Consider the following 22,150-nt stretch of genomic DNA (forward strand, 5'->3'; position numbering starts at 1 on the left):
ACCGAGGAATACATAAATTCCATACCTTTTTTTCTTACAAAACGACAACATAATCTGTCAGCCCTGGGCAGTCCCCGGGGAGGGGCGGGCGGGGGAAATCGGCCCCGGGGACCCCGGGTAATTGAATTTGGCGCCAATGAATACGACAATGAATTATTAAATTTAGAGCGTTTCCCTGATCGACCCCCCACACCGATACTAAGCGACGCAACCCTGTAGCAAGCAATACATTACTGCGTAAGTTCTGAGAAGAATTTTAGCCCGTCTTCTTGAACCAGCAATGGATGTGGTGTTGTAGGGTTGTCGCGTGACGAATCGCGAATTGTTCTGGGGTGTTTATTATCGGGTCAGAGGTCGAGGTAATGATGATGCCGGTTGTAACTGTTTGTTGGGGTCTGACGTTTTAGTTTGATTAACTTTGAACGCAATTTTTTGACGCTGTGTTTGAGTAATTGTGTATTATATTACGATCATAATCTACGGAGAACTTGTTATTTTTATTTTTGCGCTGTGTGTCACACTTATTGTCAGATAATCAGGTGACTTAAAATCAATCCGTAATATGAAAACCTTAATGAGATCCATTAAAATTATCTCTAAAGACACAGATTTAAGTATGACAAACATTAATTCCGCGTAGACGTTTAAACAATTGAAACTTTATAACTTATCGTTACTTTCGCATTAGATATACCTAGGTAAAAAGTAGATATAAGAAAAACAGAATAATTAAGCATATAGGAGAAACGGCAGTTCAATATTCTATAAACCTAAATTAAGTAAATGAACCAAAAATATTCAATATTTTAATAACCTAACCTAACCTAAATTCTATCCATATTAAATAAATCAAGCGAAAAATTCTATATTTTTATGAAGTCTAACCTAAATAAAATAGTGACAGATTGAATTTTTTTTATAAAGAAAAAAAGGGAGACAATTTTAATCCACTCTAATCTGAAAGCCGAAAACACGTGTTCGTGTGTCGGACACCGACGTGTCGGTCAGTCCATTGTCGGTAATCGATTAGCCCCGCCGCACACCCGCAGTTTCGACGCGCGGGGCAAAACGGACGGCGGCCGGGGTGCAACGGTATTTATATTTGTGTAATTACTTTCGTTAATGTTTTCTCATTTTCAGTATTTTGCGTAGGACACGGAAAACTATCCGAATAATAAATAATACATACATACTTATGGTCACGTCTATATTGCGGGGTAGACAGAGTCAACATTCTTGAAAAGACTGAATGGCCATGATCAGCTATTTGGCTTAATGATAGAATTGAGATTCAAATAGTGACAGGTTGCTAGCCCATCGCCTAAAAAAGAGCCCCAAGTTTATAAGCCTACCCCTTAGTCGCCTTTTATGACATCCATGGGAAAGAGATGGAGTGGTCCTATTCTTTTTTGTATTGGTGCTGGGAGCCACACGGCACTATAATAAATAATATAAAGCGAAAGTAAGTTTCTCTACTGAACTAATTAACTTGGAATTTTGCGTAGGTATAGAAGTATTATTTGGAGTCGGAAAAAGGACATCGAGTACCTTTCAGCCCGGTCAAAACTATAGATCCCATGGGATTTGCGAAAAACCAGTATTCTTTTGTAGGGGGCGCTAAATAGACGAAGTCGCGGGTAAAGATTAGTAAATCTATTAATTTTAAATCCATTAAGGAGTGAGTGACTGACTGAGAGACAAGGCACAGCCCAAACCGCTGGTTCTAGATACTGCATCTTTGTAAACAAATAAAAATAAAGAGTAAGATGATAAAGCGACTAATACAAACTTGGGATTCTTTTTTAGGCGATGGGCTAGCAACCTGTCACTATTTGAATCTCAATTCTATCATTAAGCCAAATAGCTGAACGTGGCCTATCAGTCTTTACAAGACTGTTGGTTCTGTCTACCCCGCAAGGGATCTAGACGTGACCAAATGTATGTATGGATGTAGTAAGATGATACGACCGAACGAGCATCTAATCGCATCAGCCGCCTTCTGTGGATCATCTTGGTGCACCCGCGTATGAGTGCCCGCGGGATTGTCTGCGGCAGCCCTAAGTAATTGCATGGTGTGGGCTTAGTGCGGGCGGGCAGCGATTTATAGGATGACTAGTTATTGCCCGCAGCTTCGTCCGCGTGAATTTAGCGCCATCTACAAATAGCATGGAATTAAACGCCACATACAGAAAGCGACGAACTTAGTGCCACCGACAAAAGAATACAGGTTTTTGTTTTTCGGGGATGAAAGGTACCCTATGTCCATCACCAGACTGTAAATTATATATATGTACGTGATGTTTCAAGATGAATAATTCAGTAGATAACCCCTGAAAAGGCAACAAATAAATAAACTCACTTTCGCTTAGAGTTGGTGTAGCTACATAAAGTAACCTTTCGGTGCTAAAATAAACTATGTCTTAAAGTTACGTATTGCAATCCGACCGGGTAGAATAATTTGAAACTAGCTTATTATAAGTTATTTGTTCCTATACCAATTTTTGTTTTTACTTATCGTATCCCCGCAATTAAGTTGGCCGTTTACCACACGTTAAAAATAAAAAGAAAATACGTTTCAAAAACAGACCTAAACATAAACATATGTGGCTACATCACTAACGTGACACACCAATTGTCAAACATAGAAAAGAAAATGACGCGCTTAGCCAATAGCAATGAAGATTCTTAATCGCGCAAATAAAGATTTCACGGATTGAAACATAAATACATCCTCCGACTCAACATCGTCGGAGCCGCGGAAGATCTTCCCTTTGTGGCGATCGAAACATCGCTCCTTCTACAATACAATAATATACATACATCTGACTTGACTACATTACGCCTTTATCTCAAAGGTGTTTGCAAAAACTATATTTCCTCTGGCATACTTTTCCATTTACAACTATGGTCAGACATTAAATTAATGGTAAACAACGATATGTACTTGTTCCTACATGTTTCGCTAGCACATACTACCTCCCTACCACCTTTAATTGAAATACCCAACAATAATAAACCTGTTAAAGCAATGTTTCCAGCGCTATTGATCCAACCATCATTACGACTTAAATGCGACCGATAATATATGCGTTGACACGACACTCATCAGCAAGGGAACTACGTCCTTAACTCTTATGAATAAAGTTCGGAATTACGTGAATACACCTCGAGATAATTTCCCGGGTAAGAGCCCTAGTTATAGAGTAGATGAAGATGGAGACCAAGTGATGTTTCTTTTTAACGTGATTAAATAATAAGCACATGAAAGTAGGTTTTGGCACAGAAAAAAATATGAATTTACTAGAGGCCGCCCGCGACTTCGTCCGCATGGAAACCCTATCAATCCCGCGGGAACTCTGGGATAGTAGTATATAATATAAAGCCGTGAATGTAATAAATTATGATAAAAGAAGTTAATACGATTTTATAGATTATTAATTCAAAATTTGTACGAACATAGTAATTATTTATCTTGTGATAGTGTCGTCAATTTGAAAAAAAAGTTTCTTAGTATTTTTTCAAATTTTATAATTGTCTTGTTCTATATATTTTGGTCCATTGAGATAAACATTAGATCTGTGAAACGTCTTAATTAACTATACTGCACGTGTTGATTGCATATAATTTCAAAACTACTAACTTGATTTTCTCAGTCAGAGCAGATGTAGAAATGTGATGATGGTGTAGGAAAGTGACATCATGAGGTCACTACATATTACAAATTAAAAAAAAAAACTAGTTGGAGAAGAATCATTTTAATATGAAAAACTTTAAAGGGCAAATCTTTTAATTATTTCTTTTCCTCAAATCGCAGTAGTATGTCGCTTGGTCTCTGCTGTTGCTTCCTCTGCGCCCTCGTCCGGGAAGGAAAGCTACTTGTCGTGAAGAACTGTGCCACTTTACCGACGTTGTGAATTGCGGTATTATCATTATTTGAATGTCATATTTTGTAAATTAATGATTGCATTATGAAATTCATTATTAAAGTGACTTTAAAGGACGTAGGGTTTTTTGACATATGTTGAAAAAATCAAAAAAGGCAAAGGTTAATAGTAATTTGCCAATGACTGAAGTTTTTAAGTTTACAATCGTAATTTATAATTTTCTACTTTTATTTTACATATAAAACCAAACAAGAGAATCTTTTGTTGAAAACGCCTAGTAAGAACAAAATAAGTTGACACGTTCTGTTTTAATATACATGCATGTCACGTCTGTATTTCTAACGGAGAAAACAGAGCAAACAATCTCGTACAAACTTAAAAGCCATGTTTAGATTTGGAGTTGTTTGAAAGGAATTTTCTGAATACAATTAAACTTGGCTCGACACGCTACCGCGATCTTGATTCTCAGATCCTAAACCTATAGGTTTCTCATACAAAATGGACAATTGGACAACTAACTGCCCAGTAGATTACATGGCAAGCTTACTTGGCGTTCACTAAGCTTAAAAGCTCTAAGCTCCATTCAGTGTCCGGCTGACCAGACTGAAAGCCTCCCGAGGCTTTGAAAGCAGAGCAAATAACGCGAAACACTACTCGGACGATTTTAAAAGTTCTTTGAAGTAACAACTCGCCTTCATCGGGTGCACTTCTTTTATTTTGTAGGGTAAGAAACAGTACCTTTTGTTAATAGGAACTTTTCGCTTGAACCGATCGTCTGATGATAAACCTAATGAAATGAAATATTTCACTCAAAGCGTAATAATGTTGTTTAATGAAAAATTGTGCAATGTAAATAAAACTAAATTATTTGCTTTAGGAAACAAATAATCTAGATATGACTATTTCTTTACTATGACACAATTTCATTTAAATCTAAACCTTTTGAAAAAAATATCTTATTTGTATGAAAATTTATCAAAACGATATATCTTTGTCTTAGTGTGAATAGGCACTTTTTGATGTAACAAATGAATTTATTTAGATACCTATTATCTTTACAGTTACAACAGTTATTGTGTACCAGAAAAATTGCCAATAACAGACGGAAAAACATATAGGTTTAACGATTCCAAGACTACATCTCGCAAGACTTTCAGGCGTCGGTTTTTAAATATATAAATATACCAGTATGAAAATCTTCAGACATTTCACTGAAAAATTGGCTGACAAAGTCGCGAAATGTAATATATTGAAAATAAGATTTATCCGTACCACCGGGGTAATTTTACCGGGGCCAATTTAGACGATGGAAAGATTTGATTTGAGTCGCGAGACGAGACGAGACGAGACGGGACGAGACGGGCTGTGAAGGGTCCACAGGCTAATGAGGAAGCAAGATGTGGAATTAGCTCGTAAAATTGGTAAAAATACATGTTTGTCCTGAGTTGTTTGTTGTTGCAATTACAGGTTGAACAATAGTTGAGCTAGATTAAAACCTGGATCTAGGTTTCAGTAAAAATCACATACATATTGAGCCTGCTTGAAACATACTGCTAAAACCAGACCTATTTTCCTGTCATCCTAGTCAAATTTTTATTCTAAATTTCAGCGAAATCAGCGCATTCATTTTAAACATGCTTTACTTTATTTTATTGGAGTTTCGTTGTCTAGAGAAAATGTGATCTTCTTTTAGTCGATATGGTAGCAACCTGTCACTATTTGAATCTCAATTCTATCATTAAGCCAAACAGCTGAACGTGGTCTATCAGTCTTTTCAAGACTGTTGGCTCTGTTGTGCAAGGGGTATAGACGTGATTATGTGTGTGTGTATGTGTGTGATATTATAAAATGGTAACTACTTTACAAAAAGGGACTAACATAGAGCGAACATACCGTCAACGGTTAAAGTATAATTTGTCATGACTTTCCTTTAAACAAAGCCTCCGAAACATAACACTTATTGCTGAGTTCATGGTGTATCTCGTAAGTTAAAACTTGTATCAAATGGAAAATAAAGTTGCGTTCAATATTATATGAACACAGATAAAAAACATTTTAAAGATATGTCGGCAAAAATCCTAGAGCGTAATTACGTTTGAGTGATAATTTTCAACGCCGGCACATCTGAATTGGCAATCCTGCAGATTCTGAACAACGCGCGACGCCCCGCCCTCCGCTCCTTGGTTATACCCGCTGTGCACTGCTCGAGCGTTGAAACAAGATACCGCACCAAGTGCATTATGGTACAAAAAATATATATCTTGTGAAATATATCCTACTATTTATATGATTTATAAAACATTCATAAACACAAAAATATAAACATATATACCTACGTCATCGCGGGACGATTTATTTTAACAGTTTCGTGAGTGGAAAAATTCGCGTACCTAAGTAAAATTTAAATTAACCTAATGTAGGTATTAAAACTATTATCAAGAATAATAATAAAAGTAGGTATTACATAAAAATTAACAATTTGAGTATGCGGCAAGGAAACCCGATTAATTATTCATTCTTCAATGCTATGTATAAAATATAAATGATATAAAATCTATGGCTACATTATGTATAGCTCCATAACATGTCACTGGAAAGCCAGCCTAATCCAGAATTAAGAAAGCCACCGCCAGAAATTGGCAATTCGCGCGGCGGCCAATTGCGTGCCTTCATTCGATTTGCGGTTTTCAACTTCAGCGCATCGCGACTTCTCATTCGATTCTATTGGTACAGCCACCTGCGAACTCCCTTTACACATGTTCTTAGAAATGTTCTTCAAATTATACATGGAGTTTTGCAGGCAACTGTACATGAGCAGCCAGTACACGTGCTAACATTAAAAGTATTTTTGTGTTGTCCTGATCAATACATACTTGTGTAGGTAAAATGTACTTGTTCATTTTCAAGTTCTAGTCTTGGCCAAGAAATGACAATACTAGCGATTTGTGTATATCGTGAATAGTTGAAATTTTATTCTAAGCACTTATAGTAAAAGAATGAATGGTTTGATGATTGAATGAACGAATTTACTGTCTAGATGAAGAACAATAAATTTTAAAATACAGTAAAGAATATGTACCTACATTGTGAAACGTAGAATTATTTGCAAATTTTGATCTGTATGGATTTTTAAGTAATTTCACAATGTTAAGTAGGTAAGCCAAAGATATTTTAACAGGAATAAAATAATAATAAAAAAATGTTAGGAAAGCAATGAAAAAAAAGAAAAAAAAAATACCTGCGTAAAACTGTCGCACCGCTACAATACATGAAACAAATAAAATAATATAATTAAAAACAAAATAAGGACGCTCCTTAAGACAGAGAATGCGCGGGTGTGAATGGCCAAGACCTGAGTATCGCATTACTACACCCGCGTTCCCACACCGCGCAGGTGTTAACAAAAATCGACCAAAACCACGGGATAAAGCCAGTTCAGCACAAACCACTCGCCTTTGTGCGCAGATTATTATGATCTTCAGTTTTGCCTCTTTTATTTGAGGAACAGTTTTGGTCAAACGCTTTTGTCTGTTGTCAGGTTTAGAGCTCTAAATATTGGATGTTTGAAAGACATATTTGTACCGTTTGTCTTTAGAATTGAAGTTAAAAAATAAACTAGTGAATAATATAAATAATAAGATAGTATTTGCTAAAGTTAGTGTGGTTTCCGGCACAAAAAAAGAATAGGACCACTCTCTATCTCATGGATGTCGTAAAAGGCGATTAAGGGATAGGCTCATAAACTAGGGATTCTTCTTATAGATGATGGGCTAGCAACTGGTCACTATTTGAATCTCAATATTATTATTTTTTTTCCTTCAGTAAAACTGGGCATTATTGACATAGACAAGGACAAGTGAATTTCTTGAATTTCACATATCTTGAGTTGCAGTCACTGTGTTTAATATGTTCACGTATTGTTAAATGTATGTATCTTTTTTAGCTTGAAAAATTCATCTCAGTTAGATGAATAAATAAAGGTACCTTTTTTGTGTGAATATTCTTTAGTTCCTTTATATGAAAAAGCATAAATACTTTTTTAATAATACCATGGAACTGACATTTTAATTAACATCTTACTATCGTTTTTACGAAAGATACAATCAATACTGGGGCAGGACAAGCGCGAAGTCTGCACAAAACAAAGCACCGTCGCAACAATAGGGCTCCACGCTGGACCAGTGATTAAAACTCTTGTTTTGTGTTCACGGAAAATGTAAATCATTGCTTTTTATTCCTATTGCTAGTTTTGACTGTGGCTTCGCTTATGATTTATCGTTTATTTCACAAAAAACATGAAACTAGTGTACTCAATTAAATTTCAAGAAGATTGGGTGAAAAATTAATGGACAGACTTTCAAACAAACAAATATGTATATAAACTGACATTTTCATTTTTAATAGTGATTAGAAAGTAAAATTTTATTTAAAAAAATCCTTAATTATACGAATATTTTATATAGTTTTTTTTATCATGGCATTTGATTTAAATTCGCGGGATGGAAAATAGCATGACTTCTTTTTACAGTCGAAGTTATACAATTCCACGAAAAACATATGTGATATAGTATAAATATACATAGTGGAAAATGGTTTATTCCAATAAAAATGTCACAACCATCTTTTATATTTGTTTCTTTTCCTAGAAACCATTGATAACAGCTAGTATAATATAATAATTAGTGATAATATCAATTGAAAGCTGAATGCGGCTTGATTACGTCTGTCTGTTTGTTTGTCGACTGTTGCAATGAAAGTGAGATGTTTGTTCTAGAACATTAATTGCTAGTATTGTTAAATTAATTTGTGGACTTGGCTTGCGTCACTGCCGTGTCTGCAAATATATATTTGTTTGGTAACCGTCTCAAATGGGATAATTATATGAATGAGACACAATTAAGACTATTTATTTTTTATTAATTAATGACAATTTACTGTACAGTTTCTATCAGTCTTTGTGGCGAAGTGGGGAATTGCCTGCTTGTGAATTATAAGATAGGTACCGGGTTTGATCCGCGGAGAGGTTAAGATTGTAGATGATCTTCTTCAGACAACATGGATCTTAGATATTTATCTTGCATATTTAAAATCATATCTATTTCCCCCATTACATAATAACATAAAAAATAAGATAGTTGAGCTAGTATTACGTTTCTAGATTTTTTTTCTTAATTGTTTAAAGGGATTTTCAAGGCAAGATTAAATAAGCATAATTTGAGCTTGCGTGCACCACCTTAGGTCTCATCTTGGCATTAAGATCAAACGCACTCAAATAATTATGAAAAATAAAAAAGTATAATACTTATTTACCCAAAACAGGTAATTCAAATAAACATTATGTGCTCGTCGCCAACGTGTTAAGTCGAGCCCCGCGGGGCCGCAAGAAACAATTTTTCGGGGCGAAGCACCCTCGGGGCTCGTTACGCGCCCCGCGCTTCGCCATTTTTTGAAAGCGATATTGTTGTGTTGCACAAGGATGCAAAATGTGGAAGTAACAGAAGTATTCTAGAACGGTTGACATCTCGATTTAAAAAAAAATGTGATGTCAGAGCCGCACAAGTTCAACTCTTATCTCTGTACTCTCTCTGTACGTACCATTTTATTTTCTAAGCATCACTTGGCACTGAAAATAAAGTAAGGTAGTTTTAGTGCCAAGTGATGCTCGTACGGTGAATGAAACATGCACTGCAGAGAGTACTGGAACTGATATAAACTCTGATAAGAATGACTCTGTCTGTTCTCTCGTTAATTTACACGACCCGGGCGCAGCCGATGCGAGGGGGTGTAATGATGTAAGAATATACACCGTCCAATTTATCAGAAAACGTAGTTTTTAATCATTTATAATTTGATCTCTATAGCTTTTAACTCATTTGTTTTAACGGTATGATAAATCTTAGTGTTAATTTTTATAAAGTCTAAGTAAAAGAAACGATTTTTCTCTAAGATTTTTGGTTTTAATTTGAAAAGTCTTCTAAATACTTGAAGGCAGCTTTCACTTTCTTAGCTATAGGTAATGAATTTTGTATTTAGCTATATCTGTCGCTAACTTGACAAACAATGTGATGAATTTCAAAATCAAGTCGAACTCAATACATAATCATTTAAGTATATTACTCCATTTAAAAAATTCAACCTATTCATTTAGATCATTTTGATACTCAATCATAATTTTCTTTATATCTCAAAGAACTGGAAGAAGAAAGGAGTTGAAACATGTCTTATCACCTCAATGCTTGCATTTAATGACACGAGCGGTTTCAAATTATCCCAGGCGAGTGGTCCCGGATTCCAGAAATAATTGGGAATACCTACATCGACTGCCTTATTACATTTTTACGAGGGCTGGAGCGAAATTTTTCTCCAAAAAGACTATGTCATATTTTTTGGTGATTTTGTTAACTGAACAGATAGACAATTTAGAAAGAAATGTCTCACTGATAGTAATACATACATTTAAAATGTATGTCATTAATATCACAAGACTTACAGCCACGGTCAACTGTTAAAAATATATTCGATTTGCTAGCCGGCTTAAACAGAAATCGTAGATACATACATACATATGTATAATTACGTCTATTGTTCTTAGGCAGTATAAAAGGCATTAATCATTATTTATAATAACTTGAGCATATATAAAATTCTGTTGTCTTCTTACAATTTGAGTTTCACATCCCTTAATATTGTATGTAGTTACTTAACAATGAAATTGTCTTGGAAAGGGCATCGTAGCATGAAAATATAATGGTCGGGTTACATTGGACGCGCGGTTTTTTGTGAGAAGGACGGGGAGTCAGTAACTGCCACTTTGGCCGGATATCGGAAACCCTTTTTGTAGAATAGCTGAAAAAATTAAGACTACATAACAATTTCTTTTGAGCATACTTATATAAAAACTAATCTCTCTCTCATCTTTACGTGTGAACTAGTGTATATTTACGTGTATGATTTCTCAGACGCTTTTTTGAGCCTAAGATTTGATTAAATAAGTATTTTTTCGTACTAACTATATCTAAATAATTAGACTGTGAAAGTAAAATTCTGTAGTAACTTGGACCTTGGTCCAAGTTACTGTTACTTGTAACATTTACATATGAAAGTCGACCAAAGTATTGTATTATAATTTGTTCCTTAAAACCTAAACTAGATCCGTGTAAGGTAATTATAACATTTACTAAAACCGAATTCCGCATTATAGCGTTAAAAACATAACAAGCTCTCTTTCACGTTTATTCTACAGAACAAGAATAATATTACCTTCCGTTGAGTTTTCCGATAGAGGGGGGAGGGTGGGGGGGTAGGCGGGGTCAGTAACTGCCACTTAGGCAATCAGGTATTGGAAGCTTTCCGGAGCTTTTACGCCCTTTCCAAGCTCGTGTTCCGTTGGCCGCGAGTGGATGTTGTGGACTTTATTGGACTTTTTCAAACCTCATGACTTCATTGCATTTTTAGTAACTTGATTTTTTTTTAACTAAAAATTTTCTAACTTAATAAATTAATCAAATAATTATTTAATTTAACTATCGTTTTTTTTTTCTTTCATCTGTTTTAGCTAAATACTTAAACTTGTGATAATGTCAAAGTATACGTTTAATTTAGTTACTCTTATGTTTTTATGTTTACCAACCTCCACCCTATAAGACCATTTATCTACAGGTCAGCCTTGACTCTAGAGTTAATAAAATGGTCCAGTCTCAATTTCAATACATTTTTTCCCGTCAATTTTATACACACTATGAAAACAGTATACAAAAGGTAACTTAAGTACTATTACCGCTGCTACACTGATTATATACTTTGCCAATTCATCATTTGAATATTTATTCACATTTCTACGGATGTATCAATTAATTCCCGCCGAGTGGGAGATATATGCAAGTAAATAACAATCAATAACCTGGAAGACAAAAGGCCCCGCCATCTCGGGGGCAGGCAGCGTCACATTATTTGAAAATAGGGATATGTTGAACTGTGGTAGCGAAATGTCTACTCCGTAATAATATTTTTTTAGTGTGTTTAAATAAATATACAGAGATCGTAGCAACTGAAAAGATATCGTTTTTTCTTTTAGGAATTCCTTTAAGAATGATTAGTTTCAATGTTCCTAAAAAGCTTAGAGGAGCAGTACCTACAGAGTACCCGAGACCGAAAAACTTGCTCGAAAAGAGTAATGAATGTAGATGAAGTATGCAGGAATCGTGGACTGTGGGAAAATGTAGTCAGTGCCTACCTTTGCACTGAAGAGTTACACTTATGTTAAACACTGCATCCAAACAAAACAGCTAAATTTGTTACACCTCTTTTTCTATCAGACGTGTGCCCGCCCAGCACTATATTGCCCGATGACGTCAATGCATTTCAGACGCTGACATTTTGCTATCATAAGCTTGCTCACGTACTGAGTAATGCTCGACGTCACTCAGGCATTTTGCGAGAAACTTTTAAAACTGTCATTTTGCTTACAAAACCCCACCCCTACACGGCCCGCGGCCGATGATGGCATAATCATTTGAGTGCCGATAGGACGCCCAATTAACGAGGTTCCAGTTCCTTGGCAGGGCCCCGTGGTGGTCATTAGCAATTATAATGGGGGAAAGTGCCTGCTTTATAGGTTTGTAAGAGTAGTTAGCCTCTAAGGTGTACTAGGTGTTATACATACATACATACATACATATGGTCACGTCTATATCCCTTGCGGAGTAGACAGAACCAAAAGTCTTGAAAAGACTGAATGGCCACTACATTCAACTAGTGACAGGTTGCTGTAGCCCATCGCCTAAAAAAGAATCCCATGTTTGCAAGCCTATCCCTTAATCGCCTTTTACGACATCCATGGGAAAGAGATGGAGTGGTCCTATTCATTTTTTGTATTGGTGCCGTGAACCACACGGCACTAGGTGTTATGGATTCCTTATGCCCGGTAGACTCTTTTCTTGTTCCAGAAATGCCCCTTTATAGCGGCAGGAATAAATAAAATACAGAGATTGTGAAAATACGGTCTTTTTTCTTTTCCACTGACAAAACGAGGCACCAACAAAACACTATTCAAAAAATGACATTAGAATATTACGAGTAGAAACAATTTTAAGCCCAACCTTTTTTGTCATCACAACACTAGGTTTATTCTTACTTACTTTATTAGTTTGTATCGTTATCGTTAATCTTTTTTGGTTAAGTAAAGTGCAATAATAACTAGACTCATTTAAGAAATATAGCAAAGGCAGAAGGCACATTTACTTACATAAATATACAAAATTAAGGACGTCCTGGTAAGGGGTCAGGTCAAAAGTACCCGAAACCGCCGAGCTTGCATGAAGAGAGTTACGAATGTGGATGAAGCGAAGGAAATATGCAGAGATCGTGGCAAGTGGAAAGAGGTAGTCTCTGCCTACCCCTCCGGGAAAGAGGCCTGATTTTATGTATGTTTTTATGTAATATACAAAAAAGAGCTTCTTTCCTGGAGGGGTAGGCAGAGATCAACCTCAGTCTACTTGTAAAATTAAGATATAACAAACAAACAAACTTATTTCGCATACAAGCATATATTTCCTTCTGGGAAGTCTCACGGGAGTAAAGCCCTATCATAAACTTAGTTCCTTAATAACGTCCCGTCGTCATTAGCAATTATAATGAGAGAAAGTGCCTGCTCATTAAAGCTTTGTAGTTAGCCTGTGATCGCCGGCCTGTGAAGAGCCAGCTTTACGTTTTATTGGGTCCTCATGACGTCATTTGAATAACGTTTGATCTTTACAACCTGTGAATGATATTAGCCATGTTTTGTCTTAAAATATTAGGCAGGCGATTGATTTTTATAGAAGAAAAAAAATTTCACCTTTTTTGTACATGTTTTCCGGAGGTTATACTTATAAAAACCGTAGATAAATATTTTGCTTAACTTTGGCATCTCATGGAAATGTTATTTAATCATTTTTTTATTCCGAAAATAATTTTTTTTGGTCCGTTAATTAAGGATTTTTGATAATTTAATTAATTTGATAGTTACTTACAACAATAGCGACGTGGGGGAACAAATATAATGAAAAATAAAAAAGCAAATAACTTGTGTATGAAAATTAATATGTATATTATAACGCATCAACTGTCAAAATTCAAAATTCAAAAATTCAAAATTTTTTATTCATTATTATAGGATATTATTATATCGCTTAATAATTGTCGTATGGTTTAACAACTTGGTTGACGTCAAATATATTACTTAAAAACTAAGTTTACTGCCGCTTCCAAGGCGTCAGTGCAGAAGAAGCGGTAACAAACTGCACTGCAGCATTTTCTTTAACAACGTCAACTTCACAATATTAAATTATACTTAGAATATAATGTGGACGGGAGAATACATTGTTCACGGGAGATTTATATATTTATGAGATTTAATATTGAAAAAAGAAATATATATATATATATATTTTATGGATTGCCAATTTTAAAAAGATTTATGTACAGAGTGTACTGAAATTTTGATTTGTCAATTTCCGAATCTCAATTCATCATTAACCCTTCACGTGCGACCTTTGAGTCTTGTCACTTTGCTTCTGTCCACCCCGTCAGGTATAAAGATGTGATAAATAGGGTGACAGTGACCCTCACGTGTCAGAACATCCCACATCAAGTGTTTGTGCTGCACTCCAATGCATTACAGTAATTGATTCGATTTGCGAGCCACGCTGCCATCGAGATGACGATATAAGATATCTATTGAGATGCGGTCGCGTTAACTTGATAAACAATTATTTTCGTATGTTTTAATTCATAATCAATCAAATCATTGATTTGTACATATATAATACTCGTAATAATAAAAAATAACTTTATATATCGGACAGATAACACAGATTGAGTTAAGAGTCGAAGTAAGTTCGAGACTTGTGTTACGAGAAACTAACTCTATGATACTTTATTTTATAATAAACACTAATATTTGTATCCACAACTCCAAAACCCAGGCCAATCAGAGAAAGTTCGTTTCTCATCATGCCATGACCGGGATTTGAACCCGGGACCTTCAGTGTCACAGACAAGCGCACTACCGCTGCGGCGCCACAGAAGCCGTCATATTTTTCTTGTAAACACATAAAACCACTCCATCTCTTTCCCATGGATATCGTAAGGATTCTTCTTTGAGTCAATGAGTAGCAACCTATCTGAATAGCAATCTACCTATTTGAATCTCAATTCTATAATTAAGCGAAACAACTGAACGTGGTCTTTTCAAGACTATTGACTCTGTCTACCCCGCAAGGCATATAGACGTGATTATATGTATGTAAGTATGTATCGAATCTCCGTAAGCATATCTTGCCAAAGTGCCCATTACTATCATCCGCCCACTAATTGCGTCAGATGACCGCTCCCAGCCGGCGGGTGTGTCGCGTTTAGAAGTGGCGACTGTTGCGACAACATGTGGCCCACTAATTGTCGCGGCTCGGGTTACTGTTTAGGTTGACGCGTTTGACATTGTTTTTATTAGTTCAGATTCGGTGTTTCGGTGTTTCTTTTTAGGTTTATGTTGAACAGATACACGACGCGCTTTTTTTCCAAGACAAAAAAGTAAATGTTTCTGCTTCACAAGTAATAAAAACCAATCCCGCGACGCTATCAGTCAAAAACAGCGAAAAGTCTGAATCGCGCAAGCAAAGATTTCACGGATTGGAGCATATATATATACAACCTCCGACACAATATCGTCGGAGCCGCGGTGTCCTCAGGCATCACACCTAGCCCGGCGGAAGATCTTCCCTTTGGTGGCCAAGCCCGAATTATCACAAGTCTCGAAGGCGCTGACAGATTTTTGATTGAACCGACTACTGCTATATTACCGTGCCGTAGTTATGATCTTATAACGTGTCGATTTCTGACAAGATCGTAAATTAGAAGCATGATAATAGGATAATGCGAATCACATTGGTTAAGTACCAGGTAAGACCTGTCAGAAGACACAAGAATGAGCCGGACGCCCCCCATTGACTTCATTGTCCAACAGAGAACTTCTAAATCAGATGATTATCAGATGTCACAATCCTTTGTAAACTTTGTCAATTGTAAGCGATTTATGATAAGAACGCATAGTAATACACTTTGAATACTAACCGATGCTCTTACTAAGAGAAAAAATCGTGAGGAAACACATTCAGGCAACTGGATGTGTAACCATGGATCCAGTACGGGTTAGGTTTACTTGCAAAGGTTGCGGAGGTTAAATGGAAGTCGCTTCGTCTAAACTCCTGACTCACCTAATATAATGGTCCATGTTCCATGGCTCCTCTCCAGAGGGGTGAGGATGTAACTGGGAGTAAAGCCAGGAGGAAGAAAAGAAATACCTAAAGGTCTTATTTACCTGGCTATCATCCTTTCTATTCGTTAAAGCAACTCGAGAAACACCTGGTAATTTTATAAACTTTATAGAGCCCGGACAATGCCAATACTTCCAAAGCAGTCTTTAATAAATGAAACGTCTCATAATAATGAATAAAACTTTTGAATTTGAATAGTGTTGAAACAAAGTTAACTAATCTCAAAAACATGATATCACATACCATCACACCTCATTCATCCTAAATCATCTGCAAAACATAAAACTTAGCTTCCTCAAAGAAGTCAATCTTCATGTTTATAACGCTTGTTATTCCAACCTGTCGCCACTTAGCGGTCTCTCTGACACCCAATATCCTTAAAAGTAAACGAAATTAAGTGATAATGAACTTTAAAGTAGCGGTGATAACAGTGAGGGTGAGGTGACATGTAGCTACTGTATTACAAAAAACGCTGTCAAGTTTGATTTGCCCCATACGAACTACAGGCGCCGGTAAAACTAACAGTTTTTTTTTTCAAGAGAAAAAGTGTTACATGCCGCTGTGGCGTTAGGAAGTTGGTCTTTTTTTGGGGAGTTTATATTTTTATCTTGCTTCATTTTACCACTTTGTTGAAGTGAAGAAACATTTTAATTATTATAATATAAACATTTTCTGCTTGGAGCAAATGATCGTCGCCTTAGGAAGAAGCGATACAGAATAAATACTCGCTTAATCTGGAGTGTGATAGTCTGTGATCCGGTACTTACTGAATAAATGTAGAGAAAGTATGTTTGTAACAATATTATTGCACAATTCGTTAACACTACAAACACAAAACTTCTCTTACTCTCCTAACACTTGCACATCAATCTTTGACAATTTTAGCAATAACAAATTAAAAGATAAAGGTTCATAAGAAAATGTGAATTGTAACGCACATGGGTTAAATACCAGTGCTGATTATAAACTAAGCTAGCTCCTTCCAAATTAAACTTTATGGGCACATTTCAAAGAACAGCGAATAACGACCAATAGGGTCCAAGACCATTGTGGCCTCTCGCCACTTGACTTTCAGCTGGAAAACAATACAAACCCCAATTTCCAAATTAAAAATGGCGGCTTCTAAACAAAGAGTTTGCAAACGGCCATCGCACGTGCATTGTTTTAGAAACAATAAAAAAAGCGCGGCCATGATGGCAAAACGTCAAATCTACGTTCCCCGCGGCGTTCCAAATATGAAATTCCCGCGTAGAAATGGCGGCGAAGGCAATTTTTACAAATGGCTGCCGGGCGGGAGCCAGGTGGTTTGTTTTGTGAGCGCTTTTCACAGGTTGGGGTTGCGAACACACGCGGGGAATGATAGACTAGCCACTTCCATCAGATATATTGTTCTTGTATGTCAAAAACTCTATATAAAGACATGACGGCATGGTATAATTTGCCAATTTACATCTTTACCGCGACCTCCATAAATTGCATTGAACGAGATTTCCTAAGCCTTGCCTAAGCAAATTTCCATAGATATATCTAAAACGTCGTATTTTGGTTGGAGGTTGTTGAACTTTGTATCTTGCATGTTCGAGACAGGGTCGGATTTAGGTCTCGGGTCGGATGGCGTATGATTTACGGGTCGGTGTTTGGCGACTGCGCGGTGCTTGCTGTTTGGCGGATTCATTACTGAAACAAAGGCGGGCGAGGGGTGCGGGGCGGGGGAGGGGGCGCGGGGTGTCCCCGGCCCTCAGCCACTTTCCTAAATCACTGGTAATGTATTGTCTAGCTTCACGCGACGTTATGCTCGATAAGCTGGCTTCGAATGCGGTCTCACTCTTAAACATCGAGAGCAATGATTGAAAATTAAAAAGTAATAAGTAAGAGTAAAATTGATTAACTGTTTGTGCAATCCCAGGTTTTTCAAAAAGTTATTTATAAAACTAAAACGTTTTAAAATTGGAAAATGTCACTCTTTAATAAAAATAGATAGGTACTTAATTTATATCCAATAACTTTTATTTAAAATTTTACTTAATTAATGTGTTCTCCCAAACCAACCTACTTATCAAAAAGGAAGATTTTATTTTAAAAAAACTGACCTGTAAGATGCGGCTGGCTGGTGGGACTGTAGGGCGACTTGATTTGCGGGAAACCTGCGGACAAACAATTACACTAATTAAGATGGTAATTACATTACGCAACAATTGCACTGTAAGTCTCCTGGCTGCGGCCGACGAGACCGCTAGTGTTGCCAAGTTAGAAATTTATTTTAAAACTGTTTACTATATTGTGTAGGTATCATACTTAATCGACAAATGTTTATGATACTTATTGTTTAAAAAAAGATTCACTTTGTTTTAATCTAAATATTTTATGCTGTTTCTATTTATTATAATGGCAGATGTAATTATCGGCCTATATATATGCGAGTTATAACTTTTAGAAATTACAGTCTACATAAACACATGGAGTTGTTACTTCACGTACGTCTCTAAGATTTCTTCTTTTGAGTTACTTAGGTTTGGATTTGGATGCAGTTTTCTTAAATAATTAACTCAATTAATTCTCGTAGATTAATAGATATTATGTACAAAATATATTTCAAGGGACTCTGCAAAGTAGGGTCCTGTAGCTAGTAATAAAAAAATAGATTGGCCTTTACTTTGGTCAAAATAAATAAAATCTTTTTCAGCATATATTTACAACTATTAAATGTTCAGCGTTGATGGTACCTATGCCATGCCAAGCAACTATCAACGACTTTTTCTTAAATTATACTTAAGTACTTTGTTATTAAAACTTTATTACTAAATAGTCATATATATTTCAAATTACCAGTTCCCATAGCCTTGTCAGCGGGAATCCGAAGCCGGCCCTGTGGCATCATTAGGTCATTCAGCATTTTCACTAACCTTATTATGTCATTCGCAGGATTTATTTTTTTGATAGAACTAATTTTGTTGATCAACTAAGATGAGATCTCAAACTAAGGCGATTGTTTGTTTTATTGGAAAACTAAAGGTATCTATCTATCTACATTAAAAATTATCAAAATATTAATTGAAACCCATATTAAATACTAAATGTATCTACATCAAAAATTATCAAAATATTAATTAAAAACCCATATTAAATTAATATTTGATAATTTTTAATGTAGAATACCTTTAGTTTTTATTAGGTTTTTGTAAATTTAGAGCGGCACTTACAAGTAATCTCTCTCAACAATAAAATATTATAAAAAAAAATAAAAAATGACTTATAAAAAAAAATTTAAAACGAATTGCCCGCATGCCTTTCTTCAGTTCACCAAATCTATCTGACCCACTCAAACTCTCACAAAACCTCAATTGACCATTGTTCCACGTTTATTTTACCGTCTTGTGTTACGTCAGATATATCTTGCTATACCCTCTCTATTGTGGATTGGGTTACCGGCGCGCTAACGTAAAAAAACTATGGCCACGTGAATACCTATAGAATTGACGAAACAAAATGTGGAAGGCAGAAATAGGGACAAATCAAATTTCGCGAGCGTTAGACAATGGAAGAATTTGGCATTGAGCTTAGTTGTGCTGTTCCTTTTTGATCCGACGTGTTCGTTCCTGTTTATTGACATAACAATATCAATCGTTAACTGTCTTTGTTATTTGATTTAAATAGAGTTTTTAGGAATTATATAGATATATTATTATTATTATTATAACACATAAATACTTCTGCTCTTTTTAATAAGTAAATAAATACTCTAATAAATATATGTTCTAAGCAAAAAAAAAATATAGTCCAATCGCTATTTAAAGCAAATAACGACTTTTGTCATTTTAATGTGACAAAGATACCTAACTAAAATCCATCGTCCCTGTTGAAATTGTTCGGATGTTTCTTTTAATTTTAACTGCTTCACGAATTGGCCCCGGGTAAAAATGTCGTTCGTTAGACAGTATCTATGTATATGTCGTTCGTTACGTGTCAATAATACAGGTAATTATTATAATAACCTGTATTATTTATAAAAAATTATAATGCAACACGAAAGTTTAAAGTCCGCTTTGATCGATTCAAACATTTGGAAATCTCAAGTGTCCAATATTATAGAATATTAGGTAGGTGATCTACATGCCTTCCCGAAAATGAGTTTAAAAGAAACGACCACCAAATAACGTAAGAAAATGTCCGACACTTAAAAGTGTTCGCGCACTTTTGCCTCCATTTAACTAACCGACCAGCCATTTCTCGAGTCACAATGGAAAAAGTTAAAGACTTCCTCAATTACTAAATGTAAATAAATACAGCGACCGGTGCGTGTAACGGCCTCCATTGTCATGTCAGAAAGTAGTATTATGTTCTGCGATGTCCGTGTGAAGTGACGGAAGTCCATGCGCTCGCGCACGCCGTGGCCAGTGCAACTGAACAAACAAGCGTTTGAAACGAGTTATATTTTTATAATTTTTAGTCGACCATTAAATTGCATATGGCATTGCCGTGCGGTTCCCGGCACCAATACAAAAAAGAATAGGACCACTCCACCTTTTTTACATGGATGTCGTAAAAGGCGACTAAGGGATAGGCTTACAAACTTGAGATTCTTTTTTAGGCGATGGGTTAGCAACCTGTCACTATTTGAATCTCAATTCTATCAATAAGCTACATAGCTGAACGTGGCCATTCAGTCTTTTCAAGACTGTTGGCTCTGTCTACCCCATAAGGGATATAGACGTGACGTATGAATGTATGTATGGCATTGGCATGTGTTAAGCCATAAAAACTGTTGACTCAAACTGTGCACATTACTTCAATAGAATTTTTCAGAATAATTGGCTTGCTATTAGTTAAAAATAACAACAGATATCTTTTGAAATATAAATGAGAATACAGAATCATGATCTAATGGTTAATATTTAAATTTTTACAACTAATTTTAATAAGTTTTGGAGCCAGCGAAATATATCCGATTTAAACATTTATCATAAAATTTTATTATTCGAATTTATAACAATTCTCGTGAGACACAGATATAAAAACGGCGAAAACATTTTAGATATAAAACAACATTTGAAGTTACACATAAAAAGTGAGCAAAATTTATATGCAATATTTAATTCCTTATAATTAGTTAATCGCGCGTGAGCCCCAGTATCGAATGTCCGGGACACACATTCGGATAAAAAATGCACAAAAGGCGTCAAGTTTCCGAGGTTTGTTGTAAACAAAGACACTCGAACAGAGGGCTCTCTGGCCTCTTGCTGTCACACACTAAGACCATCCTTAAGTCTATTGACTTTCTAAGTGATTGAGTCAATGATAGACTGATAATGTAAATTTTAGTATCGTTTCTAACGTGGGTGTTGAAACAGATATACTAAAGTGGCGGATTAGAGTAATGACATACGCGTCATCAGCTGCGCAAGATCACGCACATATAATTAAGTCCAAAGGAGGTAATGGAGTACCTTTTATCCCGGTAAAAACTATAGTTCCCGTAGGATTTGCTAAAAAACCTGTATTGATTTGGTGGTGGCGCTAAGTTCGTCGCTTTTTGTAACTAGATGGCGTTTAATTCGTCGCTTTTTGTAGATGACGCTAAATTAGCTGAGGGTAAAACCTGGTTTATAATAATTTTACAAGCAAATGCAAAGCATATTAGTGGTAACATTCATTGTGTATCCTTCATTATACCATCAAATAGTGCAGTATCGGAACATGTTTACACACAGCGGAATATTAAATTTTCATGATTGGAAGCTCAATTAGGGATTTGTATCAAATTCCCGCTTAATTAACAGACATGTCGGATTTAATTGGCAGCCGTGGCGGGCATAAAAGTGGAGGAACGGTTCACATTGGCCGAGTCGACTGGCACGAGTGTAGATTTATATGAAAAAATAAATTTATAAGAGAAAAATAAAAAGAAGGGAGAAAGAAGAAGAAAATTTAATTATTTTTGTTTTTAATTTTCTTAGA

General features: G+C 35.8%; 1 protein-coding gene across 1 annotated transcript in view; it reads right to left on the reverse strand.

Moving 5' to 3' along the window:
* Window positions 1–22,150, reverse strand: part of LOC106137955 (visual system homeobox 2) — a 103,664-nt gene that overhangs the window by 54,287 nt on the left and 27,227 nt on the right. The window contains exons 2-3 of the mRNA XM_013338915.2: window positions 18,286–18,339; window positions 7,123–7,143 (exon numbers count right to left, since the gene is read on the reverse strand). Coding sequence (XP_013194369.2) covers window positions 7,123–7,143; window positions 18,286–18,339 — 75 coding nt within the window. The remainder of the gene's footprint in view (window positions 1–7,122; window positions 7,144–18,285; window positions 18,340–22,150) is intronic.

Source organism: Amyelois transitella, chromosome 15 (assembly GCF_032362555.1).
Source record: "Amyelois transitella isolate CPQ chromosome 15, ilAmyTran1.1, whole genome shotgun sequence".
Classification (NCBI taxonomy): domain Eukaryota; kingdom Metazoa; phylum Arthropoda; class Insecta; order Lepidoptera; family Pyralidae; genus Amyelois; species Amyelois transitella.